Source organism: Lactuca sativa, chromosome 3 (assembly GCF_002870075.4).
Source record: "Lactuca sativa cultivar Salinas chromosome 3, Lsat_Salinas_v11, whole genome shotgun sequence".
In the NCBI taxonomy this organism is placed as follows: Eukaryota; Viridiplantae; Streptophyta; class Magnoliopsida; order Asterales; family Asteraceae; genus Lactuca; species Lactuca sativa.
The window spans coordinates 76807013-76826050 of record NC_056625.2 but is presented as its reverse complement, the minus strand read 5'-3'; the positions used below and the strand labels follow the sequence as shown (position 1 = coordinate 76826050).

At 36.5% G+C, this 19038-nt stretch overlaps 2 protein-coding genes across 2 annotated transcripts; both read left to right on the top strand.

The window, feature by feature from the left end:
* Positions 1-9188: 9188 nt before the first annotated feature.
* Positions 9189-11205, top strand: LOC111912583 (beta-glucuronosyltransferase GlcAT14A). The gene is made up of 4 exons (XM_023908324.3): positions 9189-9941; positions 10079-10154; positions 10248-10363; positions 10455-11205. Exons 1-4 carry the CDS (start codon positions 9404-9406, stop codon positions 10967-10969), a joined length of 1245 nt encoding a protein of 414 aa, XP_023764092.1. The 5' UTR covers positions 9189-9403; the 3' UTR covers positions 10970-11205.
* Positions 11206-15119: 3914 nt separating this feature from the next.
* On the top strand, positions 15120-16893 carry LOC111912568 (putative fasciclin-like arabinogalactan protein 20). Its single transcript, XM_023908299.3, has one exon. The coding sequence runs from the start codon at positions 15405-15407 to the stop codon at positions 16458-16460; it is 1056 nt and encodes a 351-aa protein (XP_023764067.1). The 5' UTR covers positions 15120-15404; the 3' UTR covers positions 16461-16893.
* The last annotated feature ends 2145 nt before the right edge of the window (positions 16894-19038 follow it).

The following is a 19038-nucleotide window of genomic DNA, read 5'->3' as shown; positions in this document are numbered from 1 at the left end:
ACAACGTAGTATCCTCGCAAGGTTCTTAATGTTCCTTTCCGTCCACTCCCCCATAAATAGAGCATCATCAACATACAATAGATGTGAAATGATCGGCCCATTATTAGGGAGTTGCACACCTTTAAATATGCCTTTATTGCATGCTGTTTTTAACGCCACACTTAGTCCTTCCATGGAAATGAGGAATAGAAAAGGTGAAAGCGGACCCCCTTGTCTGACACCTTTTTCCAATGAGAATTCTTGTGTAGGAACGCCATTGATAAGTACGAAAGACCTGGACGATGTCAAACAACCTTTGACCCACATCCTCTATTTGTCCCTAAATCCCATTTGACAGAGATTTGAGTCTAAATATTTCCAATTTAACGATTCAAATGCTTTTTCGAAATCAACTTTGAACAGAAAAACCTTTCTCTTGGTCTTTTTCGCCCAAGAACAAATTTCATTCACGATCAATGGTCCATCCAATATGTACATACCTTCAACATAAGCTAATTGTACACATCAATGCAAACACCCATAACCCTTTTTAGACGAGAGACAAGGATTTTGGAAATAATTTTATACAAGCATCCAATCAGACTAATCGGGCGAAAATCACTGAAGCTGATCGGATCTTTAATTTTAGGGATGAGGGAGATAAATGAGGAACTGCATGCCGGGTCTAGCATGCCATAACATTCAAAATGCTTAACGAAGAATAGAATATCACCAAGAAGGATGTCCCAATATGATTTAAAAAATTTAAAAGTGAACCCATCGGGCCCGGGGGGATTTTCACTTCCGCAATCCCATAGAACAACCTTTATATCCTCCAGTAAGATAGGTTGTTCAAATTAGTTCCTGTCTGTCTCCGATATACGAGAGAATAGTGTATTATAGAACTTTGGTCAGGATGACCATTTTTCTTTAAATTTGTTTCGAAAGAACCGATGTGCCTCCTTTTTAATTTGATTTGGATCAGTACTCCAGCAACCATTTGTCATGATTCCATTAATGCTATTCTTCATGTTCTTGTTCTTGACGTATCCGTGAAAGAAGATTGTGTTTTCATCACCATCAATAACCCATCGAATTCGAGGTTTCTGTTTTAAATCAAGACTAATCATTTTTGCACGTTCAGATATTTTTTGATACCATCTCTTATTTCCGTTCTTTCCTGTTCGGATAGAACTCGTGTCTCGACAATCTATCCAAAAAATCTACCTTGTTTCTAAGTTTCGTTAGATCCTCCGCTTCCTTGGGTAATTCAGACGCCCTCCATTCTTTAAGTTTGTTTTTTAAGTGTTTCAGTTTGGCAACTAATATGCAATCAGTAGTGCCATATCCTTGGAAGTGAAGCCATGCAATAGCAACAACCTTTGCAAAACCATCCCTATCCATCCAAGAGTTAAAAAACCAAAAGGGAGGAGGTCCAAAGTCAACCGAAGCCGTTGAAAGCAAAACCGGACAGTGATCTGAAGACTCCCTTGGAAGAGCAGTGACAGTGACATTAGGAAAAAATTGAAGGAAATCAGAGCAGACCAAAAATCTGTCCAATTTACTAAGTTTTAAGTCATCATGACAAAAGTAAGTGAACCTATGACCACCCATTCTGAGGTCATTTAAACCTCCCTCGTGAATAAATCTGTTGAAACCCAATGCACTACGTGCACTACATGGAGTTGAATCTTTCATCCTCCCTTTTCACTGCATTGAAATCCCCTAACAGTATCCAAATATCCCCTCTAACCAATTTTAGTCTAAGCAGATCCTCCTACAACTTTTCTTTATCAGGAATGGCCTGTGGACCATAGATGTTTGCAAGTATGACATGTTTATCTATCCCCACCCAATTTCCAATGTTGATTAGGCAATGTCGTGATTTGATGACTTCCAAAGATGTGAAAAGCGAAGGATCCCTTAGGTTTAAACGGCCCCCTGATCTATCAGTCGCATGCACTTTAGCAGCCTCACATTGGTTTGAACCCGAACAACTCTCCACATTAATAACGCCCGAATGAACCAATTGAGTCTCTTTTATGCCAATGAAAGATAGTTTGTGAGTTCTTACCAGTCTACGAACCAACAACACCTTATGATCTTACCCAATCCCCCGAATGTTTAGAGTTAGCAGATTCATTGGATAACATTAATCTCTCCATTTTCGCCCATGATTTCTGCAAGAATGGGGTCCTCTGTTGAAATATCAAATCCAATTTCGTTCCCAATCTTGACTGTTATCTCCAATTCATTTAGCTCATCACCATTAGAGACTTCCGTTTCATCGATTTCTGGTTCACTGGTTGGGAAGGCTGGAGCATGATTTAGGTCAATAGCACCAGTGGGTGGATTCAATGTTTCAGGGGAAGAAGTCGCTCCAACAGAGTGGGTAGAAGTTAATTGGATTGGGTTAGTAATATCATTTGTTAAAGCACTGATAGCTGTGGGCGTCGAAAGAGGTGGAGAGTGAGTCCTTCTCCTCTTGCGTGAATTTTTATCAATGTTATTTTTCGGATCCAAATTTACTTGACCCATAAATAAAAACTGCATTGGACCAATGGAATTAAATTGGCCAAACCAATCCACTGGGACATTTTTAATACATCATTTGTGGACTCAACCTTTGAATCCACGTTTCAATCAACATGTTGGGTCCCACTGCTGTTTATTGCATGAATTTTTTCATGTATATCTCCCACCATCGCTGGTTCTTCTTTGTTAATTGATAAGATCGACTCCATGAGTCCTGATACCTTTTTGTACCCGTCCTTATCCGTTCCGGCGACTGATTCGCTCGTCGGGTGTTCCACCCTTGCTTCCCTTAAATTCACCGATGTTGTTTCCATCTCTTCTGCCATGATTTCGCCTTCTTCCATTTCGATGGATTCTAATGGCGACAATCCATGATCTTGATCTTTATTTTCCGTTGCCCTGACCGTTCCAAGCACCTCATCTGTTCTTTCTTCACTATCTGAGACATACATTTGCTTCTTTTCTTCAAAGGAAAATGGTTTTTCAAATTCCACAATACCAATCATTATAAACTTACCACCGAAACTTACACGTTGGTGTTTTTTCTATACTTAGTGCTGATGCCAAGTTTAATGCAAGATAGATGATCACGGTGCTTGATATCATCAAACGGTACTATAATATTTTAAAACTAGAGTATAATTTTCTTGAATTTTGATTCACTTCAAAAAGTAAGTGGTAACCCCACGATCTTTACCCATGCTAGCCTTTAAAATTTAACATTTGAAGGGTCATCAACAGAGATCCAACTGAATATTTCTTTCCACGCTTGTTCCTTTTTTTTAAGAATTCTAGAGCCAATTCAGCCCTAATAAATCTTAAAAGAATACTTGTTCCACCAATATATTATACTTCAACAGGATTGTCACAGTGAATAGATAACAACGCAAGCATATGGCCAAGGCGTTGAACAAACTTAGCCTCACCAAACAGAACCCTAGTCTGCATCCATCGTTCCATTGATTCTTCTGCTTTTATAAAGGAGGTGGCGATACCTTGAAAGGAGTTGGTGGATCACAATGCTTACCAGTTACGTCGGCGAAGGATCTTCCATCTTTAAAACTGCCCCCGACATTCCGTATGGGGTTCCCCCCGCCGTTAACGTTGACTTTAGAAGAGAAAGGAACTTGTTTATTTGCCTGAAATTGTTTGGCTGGGGGATTTCGTTTGCGTCTTTCGACATTCACCTCCAAGGAATTATTCCTACACTTCGTCCCGTTTAGTTTACGTTCCAGTTCCCTCACGTCTGATACCCCAACGAATCTGATAAACCCGAAATTCTTTCCGTTTCTATCTCTTTTCCCTTCAAAGTTAACGTCCGAAAGTCTTCCAAATGGATAAAAAATCTTCTTGAACTCCGTCTTGGTGACGCCATTGGGGATGTCAGTGACGAAGAGGTTTGTAACAACCCCGTTCGCCTTGTTCGCCGAAGTTTTCCGCCTTTGGACACGCGACCATCCGTCTTCCATCCTAGGGTTGGAGCATGTTTGATAAAAATAAGCTAATTTATTGTAATATACAGATCGGTAAAACCATAAATATAATTTATTGTAGCTTGAAATAGTTTATAAACTAATATTTTAAAACGATAACTTAACTTATTCATACATTTTTTCTCAAATTTCCTTTAATAGTAATCTCCTTTAACAGAAGGAATAGAAGCTCACAGCTAGCTTATTTTTCGAGCTTTTTTATGTTGTCGTGTTTGGTAAGCCAAAAAATAACTTATAAGCTAGCTTTTTGAAAAGTACTTAGACTAGCTTTTTAGGAACTTTTTATTTTTTTTCAAATATACCCCTTAATTAATTATAGAAACAAATATTCTTAAATATTTGAGAGAATTACTAATTTATCCATTTTCCCTAATTATCTATCTAAAAGTAGCCAAAAAAAACTTTAGCTAAAAATACCCCCGAAAGAGTAGACGACTAGCGTTGACTACGGTCATTGTGTGTTGACTACGGTCAACGGGGTGAAGTCTACGGTTTTAGCGCAATGGGCTAGTGTTTTCCAGCTCGTCTCCTCTTTCGGGGCTCATTGACCCATAATATATAATGTATTGATTTTCAGATTAGGTCATTTTTACTATTTTTTCCCTTGTTTTCCTACTGTTTTCTCTCAATGGAGCACCCGAAGAACAACGAAGTACAACTATTTTTTATCGAAATTTTACCTATTATTCTTGATTAGGAGTGTAACGCTTGTTTTAGGTATCATTTATTTCTCTAACATTTTAGGGTTTTGGACTGGGACTCGACGAATTGGGGAGCTCCAACTTGTTGAGTGGGGATCATTATAGACGAGGGATGAAGGGTCTACTCGACGACTTGGAAGGCCCCAACTCGACGAGTAGATGTTGGAAAGGAAAACCCTAATTTTTCGGGTTTTTCACCCTATATAAAGAACTTATGGCTCATTGGTGGTCTCCCTCATCGTCTTTACATCCCAAAGAAACCCTAGTTCGAGCCCTATACTTTCTTTTGCATGTGTGTGAGCTTTGAGAGTAACTTTTAGTGCTCATTTGAAAGGAACTGGAAGCTTGAAGAGGATAGATTGAGTAGAAGGCAATAGATCTAGGATTTTCTCCAGTTTTGCAGCCACATTGAGGTATAAAGTTGAAACCTTGGCCTTTTATTGCTTAGATCTTATTCTATGAAAGTTTATGGCCATTATTAGCCTAGTTTGGGACTATCCTTGGATCTGAGCATGATATGGAGATTTGGCTTTAGATATAGTTATCTTAGGGCCTTTGTGGACTTAACGTTGTCAATTTATCAACTCTTGGCCCTCCTTCATGCTCTAAGATTCTTGATAAGCTTGTTTAAGCGTTTTTAGCCCTTTTATGCCTTGCATGGATGTAAAGTTAGCAACTTTAGGGGACTGGATCTGTAGTATGGGGCTTTAGATTCGACTGAAAAGGGCCGAATAGGTTAAGACTAGGAAAAATCGACGAGTTTCCTTGGCAACTCGACGAGTTGGATCGGGTTTCCCTGTCTTCTGGATGCTGATCGAACTCGACGAGTTGATGAGACAACTCGACGAGTTGGCTAGGGTTTTTCCCTGACTTTCTGAACACTAAAGAAATCCGACGAGTTGCTATATGCATTCGAAAAGTTGAGTTCAACATGGACTGTTGACCTTGACTTTGACCATGGTTGACCAAGTTTGATTTTAAGGGTATTTTGGTATTTTGAAAAATGAGTCACTTGGTGATTGTAGGTGGTTGAGTTGGAGTTGTGGATTGGGATTGATCTTATCGCTTCAACATTTCTTGAGAGGTGAGTCTCCTCACCATACCAATGGGTCGAAGGCACCAAGGCCTGCCCATTATATGATATGTGAATTGTTAGTTGATTATGTGATATATCGGTATGATAATTGTAAGGAAGACCCTGGGGGTTTCCCGTGACAGTAGATTGAGACCATGTAGGGGTTCCCATGGCATTTGGTATAAGTCCTTGGAGGGTTTCCAAGGCATCTTAATATGTTTATATGTTTAGCTCGTATGATATTTATTTGGTTAGTGAAGACCATGTGGGGGTTCGCAGGGATGGTAGTCAAGACCATGTGGGGGTTCCAGTGACAATTAGTAAAGACCATGTGGGGGTTCCCATGTCAGGTAGTTAAGACCACGTGGGGGTTCCAGTGGCATTCGGTATAAGACCTTGGAGGGTTTCCAAGACATCCTTATATGTCTGTATACATGGATTATGTGGTATGTGTAGCTTATATAGCTAATATTGATTACATGATTATATGGACTGTGTGGGGTATGCTTTGGGGAACTCACTAAGCATTAACTTACAGTTTGTTGGTTGTTTCAGGTACTTCAGAGCCTAAGGGCAAGGGCCTGGCTTGATGGTATTTTATGTTCATCGGTAACGGTTTTGTTAATTAAAAATGAAAAATTTTATTGGAAAATTTGGGTTGTTACAAGTTGGTATCAGAGCCTTGGTTTGAGGGATTCAGGCACACTCTCGGGTGTGTCAGGACTCAAACTAAGAAAATGGTAAAATTGTTTTCAAAAATCAAAGTAAAAACTTCTTAAACTGAAAAAGGGAGAGTGCAATGTGCATAATCGGCCGAGCTCAAGTAAGTAGTTCCCCAATATGTTAGCCATGCTATACTGATATTTGGATTATGATAGTCAAATGGATCTTGCTATTTGTATGCTTTAAAAATTGTATACGGTTAGGATATATAGCCTTAGAATGATTGATTTGACCTTATTTCATGTTCATTGTCTGGTGATGGCCCTATGGTAGAGTTTATTATTCGAAAGTCTATTTGATCCTGTTCTGTGTATAATTTGGATGCATAAGGCAACCTGTTATGATTGATCTGATTTTTGGTTTGATGTGGATGGAGCAAATCTTAGGATAACCTAGGATTTGAGTTATGCAGTAGCCTGTGAGATATGTTTTGTTATGGGACGAATTAGACTTATCAGGTAGAGCCTTGGGGAAGGTATAGGTAGGTGTGAAAGGTAGTATTGGACCCGTACTACTGAAAGCATAGAACCCGTGCAGTCTGGACTTGTACACCGTAGGTTTCGTATGAAGCCTACATTTTTTTAATGGTTGTAATCTATATAAAATTGTATATATGTTATGATTCCTTGATTTTTTTTTCGAGAAACAATTTTTTTTACCAAAGCCGTAGAATGTTTACTGAAACCTAGACTACGGCTTGGGAAACCATAGTTCGTCGAGAGGAAAACGTAGGTTATAAAATAACCTATTATTTTAGATTTTCGAAATGATTTTTTTAATAGTTAATCCGAAAAAGTAGACAATTTGGCAAAACAGTAGCTCACTCTAATTACGGTTTCGTGGGCTATTGTTGGACAATTGCTAATTTTTTGCTATTTTTGGATAGGTAGTTAGAGAAAATGACTAGATTAGTAATCCTCTGTATTCTTAAATGTCATTTTATATAATTTTATATATTTCAATTCCATAAGTCAAAGGTGTTTGGAGTTGGCGTATCAATGCGTGAGACTTCCCGAATGGCAGCCCCACTTGGATGTGAGCCTGCAACACTACCGTTCACCTACCTCGGAGTACCAGTAGGTGCCAATATGAACTTAAAGAAAAATTGGCAACCTATAATTGATAGATTTAATGGGAAGCTATCATCGTGGAAGGCAAAATCATTGTCGTTCGGTGGAAGGCTGACTCTCATTAAATCAGTTCTTGGTAACCTCCCCACTTATTTCTTCTCCCTCTTTGTGGCACCGATGGGGGTTATAAGCACACTCGAACGGATACGAAGGAAATCTTTGTGGGGGGAAACGGAAAACAATAAAAAGATAAATTGGGTGACTTGGGAAAAATTTATAAAACACAAAGAAGCAGGGGGACTGGGACTGGGATCACTCAAGGCCCTCAACTTATCTCTTATTGCAAAGTGGTGGTGGAGATTAAGATTGAACCAAGGCACACTATGGAGTCAGGTCATCCAAGGAATTCACAAAATAAAATCAAAGGAAGAGTCATGTCTAGCTAATCGATCGAGCACTGGTGTTTGGAAGAATATTGCCTCGATTGATACAGAACTAAGGAAGGTAGATGTGCCGATGGAGGTTATCATGAAGAAAAAAGTGAATAAAGGTGATAAGACATTGTTTTGGCTAGACAGATGGATTGGGAACGAAACATTAAAGGTAGCGTTTCCGAACCTGTACGCTTTGGAAAAGAAAAAAAAGATGTAAAGTGGAAGATAGAGTGAAGGCCACTGGATTAGAATGGAATTGGAAGACTACTCCAAATATCAATGATCTTACAGTCATCTGTTCATCATTGGGACAATTTCGGCCAACAACAGATGAAGACAAATGGAGATGTGTTCTAACGGGAGATGGTAGATACCATGTTGACATAGTTAGGCATTTGATCGACTGGCCAAAAAATCCAGAACCTCATGTCAAAGTTGAATGGATAAAGGAAGTCCCCATCAAAGTCCTTTGCTTCATCTGGCGAGCAATTCTTGGGAGGATACCTGCAGCTACAGAACTGTCCAAGAGAGGTGTAATGTTTGAATCTGTCCAATGTGGACAATGTATGGAGGAGGATGAAAGTCCAGATCACATTCTGCTCACTTGTCCTTATGCGAAGTCTATTTGGGAATGGTTTTGGAGATGGTGCAACATGCCTCCCTTTCAATTTAACACAATAGCTGATTTAATTGGGTATGTATCACAGCAGAGAAGCCACAGGAAGAACATGAAGGTCATGATCAACATATGTTATGGTACACTCTGGGAGATTTGGAAGGCTAGGAACGGGAGGCTATTCAAAAGACTACCAACTACTCCCCCAAAGGTTGCTGATAATATCCAATCGGTAGTATACATGTGGTTGAAATACAGGAGCTCGGCAAAGATATGTGAATGGACTGTTTGGTGCTCATGCCCTCTTAATTGATTGAACTCCAATGTAATACAGTAGGTGATGCTAATGATGTAAACTGAAACTATATGTTCCCTGCTAGCTCCTTGCTAGTCAGGATTTTTTTGTTTCCTTTCCTTTTTAATATATTTGCTGGTTCCAAAAAAAAAAAAATAGTTTTACAAATGTCATTTATTATAATATCAGCTGAGTTTTATTGAACAACTGTTGGTTTAGCTACTACCCTTATACATTTTAACTCTTCTAATAACCGATGAAATTTTTATGACCGGTGGATTTTCGAAATTAAACCCTCCATCGTCCATACGCTTGTTGAATTCTAAACAAAGAGATTGACAATTTTACTTAAACTTATCAATCAAGAACATAACTGAATCTTTCGTCTTGTTTATGTGCAAATTCTAAACCAGAGATGTCAATTTACTATAACCTGAAACCCTAATCCAACACTAAACCCTTTTCAAGAATTTGAAATCCCTATGTTCCAGCATAACGGAATCAGAATCAAAGTTATCTCCATGGGATTGGGAGCCGAGAAGAAATGGCTTTTCACTCTCTTCACCGCTGCAATCATCTCTCTGCTACTCTTCATCTCCTCGATCTTTGGTTTCAGTGCTTCATACGCCTCACACAAATCCTTCTCCTCCACCGTCCACCGTGGGACTAGTCACCCTCCATCGTTTTCCTACTACATATCCGGCACTGGCGGAGACGCCGACAGGATTTTCCGGTTGTTGTTGGCGGTGTACCATCCCAGGAATCGGTATTTGTTGCACATTGGGACAGAAGGTTCTGTCGATGAGAGGAAGAGGTTGGCTGAGTTGGTGAAGTCAGTACCAGTGATTAGGGCTTTTGATAATGTGCATCTAATTCAGAACCCTGATCCAACAACGGAAATGGGCGCGAGCAATATCGCCGCCATTTTACATGCTGCAGCGATTCTGTTGAAGAACGGTGGTGATTGGGATTGGTTTATTACTTTGAGCGCATCGGACTATCCTTTGCTAACACAAGATGGTATGCCCTAACTTTATCTGTCGTTTTTGATAATGAATAGCAATTTTGTTTATCTTCTGCGAAATTTCCTCACAATTTTGTGGTGTTACTTGATATCATTTTAATGCTACTTCCTTCTTCATATCATCCACTTTCAGACTTGTTTCATGCATTCTCCTCGATTAGCAGAGATGCTAATTTCATCGATCATACCAGTGACCTTGGATGGAAGCAGTAAGAATAATCTTCAATTTCATTACAATTGATGGTTTCCCTTTTCATCTCTAATTCAACCATATTAAATCAAATTTTCATCATAATATGTAGAGATCAAAGGATTCAGCCGATTGTAGTTGATCCAGGGATTTACTTAGCAAGACGAACCCAAATCTTTAGGGCTACTGAAAAACGACCTATGCCAGATGCCTTCAAAGTTTTCACAGGCAAACTTCCTACCTCCTACTTCCTATATCTCTAGTGAACTAAACTCACAATCTTCTCTTTTCTGAAGAAAACTTTGATCTGGTTTTTCAGGGTCTCCATGGGTGATTTTGAGCCGATCTTTTCTTGAATATTGTGTTTTTGCGTGGGATAATCTCCCTCGAACACTTCTTATGTATGTTAACAACATTGTTTTGGCCCAAGAAGTTTACTTCCATACTGTAATCTGCAACTCACCTGAGTTCAAGAACACAACCATCAACAATGATTTGAGATTCATGGCATGGGATAAACCCCGAAAGATGGAACCCATGTTTCTCAAAAACTCAAACTACAAGAACATGGTTGAAAGTGGAGCTGCTTTTGCAAGAAGGTTTGATGAGAATGATGCAGTGTTAGACATGATTGATAGTAATATTTTAACCCGCAAAAGTGGGCGGGTTGCACCAGGGTCATGGTGCACGGGTCATAGGAACTGGTTCATGGACCCGTGTTCTCATTGGGGTGATGTTAATGTCTTGAAACCAAGTCATGAAGGTAAGAAGTTTGATCAGTTGATAAAGAAAATGGTGGATGATTCGAGTTTAGAGTTGAATCAGTGCAAATGAAAGTGGAAAGTGGAAACATGTCAAATGGTTTAAAGAAAGATTAATCTTTCTTTTTTTGTAATTCATGAGGTAAAGATTGAAGCTTTGTTATTTGTTATGGTGTGAAGGTGCATCATGATTTTGTTTATTTTGTTTATTTTGTTTATTATGATTATGATTTTGATTTGTTCAAGTATGATAGGAAATTGTGATAAAGGGGAATGGGATTATGAAATCAAGAGTTGTTTTGTTGTAAAGATGTGGTTATGGGATTTGAGTTTTTTTTTTTTATTTTTTTTTATTTTTTTTATTTTTTTTTATTTATTATTATTTATTTTTTTTATTTTTTTATCAATTTGTTGTTAAATATTATGGCACACATCACATTTCATCAGCCAATTTGAATTTTAGACGAGATTTAATGGATTTACAATGTCCATAGCGTAAGGATTATGATTTTCTTTTCATTTGGATGAAAGATGAGGAAGAAATAAAAAATGATTAAAAAAGAAAAAAGAAAAATTCTGTTATGGTTTGGGTTTTAATTTAACTTTTGAAAATGGGTTTGATCCCATCTTCATTTTCGTTTTTCGTATAAATGGATTTGATCCTGTTACTGTAATACCTCAACCAAGCATCATCGTAAACACACAATTTTATTTATTAAAAAAGAATCAAAGACATCAATTCTCATCACCTCCATTCTAACATCTTACGAGTGTTTGCGAATACTAGCTAGTGCGTTGTAATAATAAAAAGACTAGTCTCAATTGATAACAGATCGTTTTGCATGTCTTGCTAAAGTAAATATGGTTTGGAACAATTTTAAATGGGTAAAAAAAAAGTTTATCATAAGGCCAATTGAGTAAACACTAATAGTTTTGCATGTTTCTACTAAAATAAATAATGTTCTTATTCGGGTTAACCTGGGCCCGATAAAAAACGTAAAAAAGAAACCCAAAACCATACCCCTATCTATATGTCGGGTTTGTCGGGTCAAGTTGCATAATCCGATTTTGACATTGAGACCCTATTAAACCCGCCATATTTATCTTTTTCGGGTTTGGATAAGATCAAGTTAATTGGGTTCGGACTTTCTTGACACATCTATTCAATATTCATGTCTAAAATCTTGTTAAGGATGGCATGAAAAATATTTTGGTAAATGGGTATGATTTTTGTCTTTAAACCTTTTGGTTGTTAGGGATTTTATAGTAATCGAATATTTGTATGTTTTTAATCAATGTTATAAAAATCAGTTGAAATGTCTGATTAATCTGCAATTAATTACTTGACATTCTCTATCCGTCTAAGAATAATGCTAATCGGTTGTACTAGGTGGCATTGGTCAAAATCGGTCATTATTCGGGCTAGATGGTCAAAATTAATTAAAAAGTCAAATGAGCAAAGTTATATAAAAATAAGTCAACAAAACTGAAAAAAAAAATTAAGATTGAAAAAACGCAAATGGTAGACTAAATTCCCTAATTAGTCACGTCTCTTTGTCTCTCCTCACATCAACGCCTACATTTTCATCCTTTATCATGATGACACTAAATTCTTTGAATTTAATTATAAAATTGAATGAGACTTTGCTATTTCTTTAACTTTTACATATCTATATAATTTTTTTATGTGTATATGTGTATAAAATAAATCAAACTTCGCTATTTGGTGATATTTATTTATTTTTGATTATATTCTTTTATAATTTAGGGCCATCGATTAATCTTCATATAGACGGGTTAATCCATTAATCCTAATTGACCGACTTGTTACCATTTTAGAATGAGACCATTATGGCATATATGGCTGACAACCCAATTTCTATCAATTTAGCCATTTAGAGCAATCACATCGCATCTTACAATAATCTTAAAAATGAATTTCAATTGCTAGCTTAGATCTTTCAACTTATGAAAGCCTTCCAAATGAAAATGTAGGCTCCATCACTAACTTCATTGTAATACCATTTCCTCTCTTTGATAAATGAGTTATTGTTATATATGTAATTATAATTCTATTATTAAAATGTAGTATATAAGTTAATGTTATGTAATTATAGTCATAATGTTAAAACTAAAGATAATTAACTAGGTATGTATAACTTTTATTAACTAATTAACAATTTAATATGTTAATATTAATGATTAAATGAATATTTTAAATTTCTAAATGATTAAATATTTATAAAGTGATAAATGAGGTGACAGTGGGGACCATTTTTGAAAGATGTGTGTTATTGCACCGATGTGAGTAGTCATTGTAAAGCTGATGTGGTACAATTGAGAGATTAGTGACATTACACTTATCAGATCTTAGTACTCATGCACAGCATCACTAGACCGGTATGAATTTCTCATTTAGGCTAGAGCTAATGGGTATTCTTGAATAGCTCGGAATGTTTTCTCCATGATGGGCCTTGATTGAGACAACATCTATGGTAGGATCGAAGTCGGTATTTTATGCAATAGACCAAGTAGAAACCATTTTAAATCAATATGCTTCGTACCAAAAATGATGGAACCTAGAGCTTAAAATTTGTGTGAAAATAAATAAGGGCTAGCATTTTTTTTTTTGGAAAATGGCTTACAAGTCAATGAAATTTCCAAACTGTACAAAAAACCTAAATCATGTTTGTCTATTTAAAAAAATCCAACGAACTTAACATTTTGTCTAAAAAAGCTCAACGAAGTTTTTAGATCGTTCAAAATACTCAATCATGTTTTGTCTGTTCAAAAGGTTAAGTTCGTTGGATTTTGTTGAACAGAAAAAACATGATTGAAGTTTTTTGAACGGTTTGGAAACTTTATTGGTCGTACAAGTTATTTTCCCGATACGGTAATAAGCAACATCATCTGTTTCTTTTCTTTGACTTCCATAAAATCGAACAAAAATGTAACTTAGTTGAGTTTTTTAGACAAAATGTTAAGTTCGTTAGGTTTTGTTAGGTTTTTTTAACAAACAAAACATGAGTAGAGTTTTTTGAACGGTTTGAAAACTTCGTTAGACCCATAAGTCATTACAAGTTCAAAGTCTTATATAGCTATAATCCTCTATAAATGTTGCACTCGAGCAGGAGTGATTGTGGAAGTAATTTCCCCCTGTTTTAGAACAATCATGAAAGAAAAAGGAGAGAAAACATCGATGATAAAAGAACAAGAAAACAAGAAATAACCCTAAAAAACCATCTCTTAGAGACAAATAAATGGGCGGGACAATCATAACATGTAGACAACAATTAGAAAACAAAGAAACTCAACACTCCCATATTGGCACGTGACCTGACACACATGAGACATTTGTAACAATCGTAAAATTGTCAACGTTCGTACCTTATTGGTCATCGCTACCAAATGCAATTAGAGAATCATCAAGTATAAAAAGAAAAATTGATATGCCGCCTTAATCTTTCTTTGTGTCGAACCCCATACCTCTATAATAATGGTAGAGTAAAGGGTGGCCCCAAAGCGGAATTGACTGGTGGTTATTGGTCGAAGCCCCACTAGGTAGCCAGTCGAATGTAAGATTTCCACATCATACAACTTTGTCCCGAGCTTCTGTCGTTGGCCAAATTTATCATATTCATTTGAATTCAACATATTGTAAGACTAATAAGCCAAAGCAAACCGAGCGTGGGGTGAGATGCATGCAATTGAAGAAGACGTAAACTATGATGTCCCCATGATAGGAACCTAGTGGTTGAGATGCGGAATTCCACGCATGAAATCCATGATTAAAATCCTGACACATTTAAAATATTACTAGTGCTATGCGATTTACCCCTATTCTTTCTGATTCTCTGCAACTAAAGTTTGTCTGTCTCCCATTTTCTGACTTTACCGAAGGGGGATTCATTAAGTATGCTTTAACCTAATTTTTGTTTGGTATTCTATTAAATTGTGACGGATTTTAATTTGTGAATTATTTGAGTTATGTAGATTTTTTTTTGTTAATTTTATGATTTTGGTGTGATTTTGTTGAATTATGTGGATTTTGTGAACTTTTATAATTTTGAATATCTAAAAGTTAGAAGGATATTAGTTATATGACTGTTAAATTTTTTTGAAGACTTCTCTAACTTGTGTCAACATATAGGAACACTTGCTAAGGTTTACGAATGAAGATGCAACTGATGGCTTTTGAATCAAATGATGAAACCTGGTAAAATATACTATTAACATTTATGTTATAATTTTATTAGTCATTGTCATATACTTGTGGATTTTTTCTGTAACTTGGAAGGAATGAAAATTACTCTTGTAATTAAAAGTTGATAATTCACTATTTACTAATTTCTATACAAAATAAATAAATAAATAAATTACGTCTGATGTAGACACGTTAAGCATACTGTAACAGATTTTCCCGCCGAAGAAGAGAATATAATCGTATCTACATTTACAGTCATTTCCAGTCACCGTCATCAACCAATCACCACCGCTTGTACGTTTTAATGGCGGCGAAACCGACGATGATTCTTCCGGTAGTTCTCCTGGTAGCTATCCTTTCCTTCACCAACGCTCTCCCATCGGAGACCATCTCCAACGCCGCCGAAACTCTCTCCGATTCCGGCTACATCGCTATGTCCTTAACCCTAAATCTCGTCTCCAGCTCTTTACTATCTCAAACTAGCTCCGCCACCATCTTCACGCCTCCTGACTCTATCTTCACTGAACTCGGCCAACCTCCTCAGTCTCTCCTCGAACTCCACATTTCACCATTAGGTTTCTCCTTCCCTGGTCTCCGTTCCCTCGATCCTGGCACCAAAATCCCCACTATGTCCTCCGACAACTACCTCACCATTACGTCCCCTTCATCATCCGATCAGGTTTCTATAAATAACGTGAAAATCCTTGGATCTCCGATTTTCGACGACGGATCGCTGATAATTTTTGGTATTGAGAAATTCTTCGATTCTAATTTCACTGTCTCTGATTCTCCCGCGCAAATCCCAAGCATCAATGATTGCGAGACACCTTATAGTGGTGGTAACAGTTTTTCGTTCCATGAAGCCAGTAACGTGTTAATCTCGAGAGGATACTCTGTGATGGCTTCGTTTCTAAATCTGCAATTGCTAGGTTTTCTGAGTCAACCTAGTTTGACTCTTTTCGCCCCTGCTGATGAAGTGATGGTCGATTATTCAGGTCGGTTTCCTGATTATCCGTCACTGTTTCTACGGCATGTGTTGCCTTGTAAGATTTCGTTGAAAGATCTTGTGAATATCGAAAATGGAACGAATATGAACACGTATCTGAATGGATTTAGAATCAACGTTACTAGATCTGGTGCTACGTTGAAGGTGAATGAACTTCCGATTGCATTTCCGGACATGTATTACAGTGATTGGCTTGTGATTCATGGAGTTCCTGCTGTTCTTTCTCTTTCTGAACCAGCGGACGACGAGGACAACGACGATTCTGATGGAGATACTTTTGATACAATTCCTTTCCGTGATTCTGGCGATGAGGTGACAGTTCCCGATGCTTCAACTCGCAGTACTGAATTTTAAGCTGACAGATATCCTACAGAAGATTTGCAAGTAAGCCCCATGGTTACATATCCTTGTTACATAATATTTTTTTTTCTGAATTAGAATTTTGTCGACTAAATTGATGTTGATAGAACTCACAGATTCACATAATTGAAGATAGAAATATATGCGTTTGACTACTTCCTTATCTCTATATATGTCTTGATTTGTTCTCTGTTTGGTATAATTTCTGGAATATGGAACCAGTATGATCCTATCTGCAATAACATAATTAACAGTTTTAGTCTTGGAATTGTTCCTAAATCCATATTCAACTGAATTCCAAATCTTAGTAATTAATTAACCATCATCTTGTAATTGTTTCAAGCACCCTGTAGCTACGATTGTGTCAAAAGCTCTTAATCTCTTGAAATACTTTAGACAAAATTTTCAAATGCGTCAATATACCATAATATATCGTGGGATTCAAGCTCAACCTTTATTAAATGTTGTATAAAACAAATTTTCTAATAGGACATAATAGCAAATCATAAAAGATTTGAATGAGAATGTAAGTGCATTCAGTGTCATGAAAGTTTAGACTAACCAGTACACCACCATACATGCTATTAAACTGTCCAAAAGTTTGGTTTGAGTATAGAATACAAGTTAGTGGTTTTTAATATGGTTAAAAAATACTAATACTTATTATAAAGATTTTAGTTTACCAATTCGATGGCTTGTTTATTTAATTTATGTATATAGTCTATACCTAACTAAAAAGATTAAAGATACAACCTTTATCACTTTTCATATATTCTTGATGCATATATGATAATTTAGGTTGTATCCGATCACTGGATTTATATATTCATAAATATAAAACTTTAACCACTTAGAATACCCAACTATGCTTTGTTAACTAAAAGAATATCTTTTATTTACTAGTTAATAAAATCTGATTTGCGAGCATTTGAAGATTGTAAGTTAGGTATCTATAAGGTTTCTATCACTAATATGAAATGATAAATCCGTATTTATCAAGATTATAATTATTATTTACTATATATTAGGTTTAACATCTATATTTGGTACTTCTTTTTGGAACAGCAATCTATATAATACTTTATTATTTATAGCAGTTGTGATTGTATCCTTCTATGTCATTGTCGTTAACCACAACTTAATACCGATATATCCCCAATAAAATGATTATGTCAAGTTGTATTTTCATTTATTTGTTTATTATTGTATTTTAATGGGATTACTTGGTCAGTTGTTGTTTTCGTTCTTGTGTAATATGAGAACTCACTAAAATAATAAATTCGGGTTAAATCTTACTTAAGGTTTTGTTATGGGTATATATGCATGACCAAAACTTAACCAATCAGCTAATGAAAATACCAAACTGATATTATCATGTGTGGTATGACATAAAAGTCTAAAAACCACATTCACGATCAAACATTTCATATCATTGAACAATGCTTGGTAAGAAGTCTAAAATGAAATTAGTTAGGTATTTAGTTTATAAATGTATGAATAACTTGGGGAAATACCCGCTTGATGCAACGAAGACCTCAAAAATGATTAAATGGAAAAATTAACCATGTCCATTTGGATCGATATTGTGGAACCTGATAAAATTATTTAGAGTAAATTACACGAATGGTCCCTATGGTTTGGCGTAGTTTGCGTATTTGGTCCCTAACTTTTTTTTCTAACTCGGAAGGTCCCTATATTATGTTTTTATTGCGTCATTGGTCCTTGCTTAAGATAAAAAGACTATTTTACCCTTAATAATTTATTTATTTATTATATAATCATTTATATTTTATTATTAAAGCTTATTGCCTCACCCTCACGAACCCAACCCACCCACTATGCGATTGAATTAATTGAGAACATATCTTCTACGATTCAATTCTGGTGTCACCTCCGCCATTGTTACCTTCTTGTCCACATGACCACAATCGGATCTAACCTTCGGTGCAACAAAAAATAGAGACGATCGGTTTTTATTTGTGCTCCCACAAGATGAAATCGGAGGCCTCAAAATCCTCCATCGAAATCAGTGGAACGGAGAAGATGGGGAAATCTGATGAACGAAGAAGATGGCGAAATCGGTCCTATACAGCAGAAGGTACAATTTGATGAACAGAGAAGATGGTAAAATCATTTATCCAGCCAAGGCGACTTGTGCCTTTTTCTCTAGATCCACCGACGCTAAGTCTCAGAATCGATCGATTTCTGAAATCACTGATGAACACGAAGCCACGAACCCATCGTCGTAGCTTTTAGAAGTTCTTTGTCTGCTTTAATCCATCGGGAATCTTTAAGAAGTTCTTTGTCTGCTTTAATCCATCGGGAATCTTTAAGAAGTTCACTAGCTGATAGTTTTTGATATTTAGGGGAATAATAGAGATGGTGTTGAGCATATCGATATTGAGTTGCAGGTCTAGGGGTTTTCTGAGTTTTTATTTTATGGATTTGTGTTCATCTGTTATAGATTCGATGGCTCATGTCCAAGTGTTCGATTTTGGGATCTAAGTTAATCGGGTTTGATTTCATGGAATTTTCAAGTCTTAGCATCGAATTTGATTTCAAGTTCGTTTTG

Excerpts from the sequence above, each read along its gene's own strand:
- LOC111912583 (XM_023908324.3), top strand. The coding sequence starts at position 9,404 with ATGTTCCAGCATAACGGAATCAGAATCAAAGTTATCTCCATGGGATTG. Across the intron at positions 9,942-10,078 it reads TCCTTTGCTAACACAAGATG|ACTTGTTTCATGCATTCTCC; the intron begins GTATGCCCTAAC and ends ATCCACTTTCAG. Across the intron at positions 10,364-10,454 it reads TGCCTTCAAAGTTTTCACAG|GGTCTCCATGGGTGATTTTG; the intron begins GCAAACTTCCTA and ends CTGGTTTTTCAG.
- LOC111912568 (XM_023908299.3), top strand. The coding sequence starts at position 15,405 with ATGGCGGCGAAACCGACGATGATTCTTCCGGTAGTTCTCCTGGTAGCT.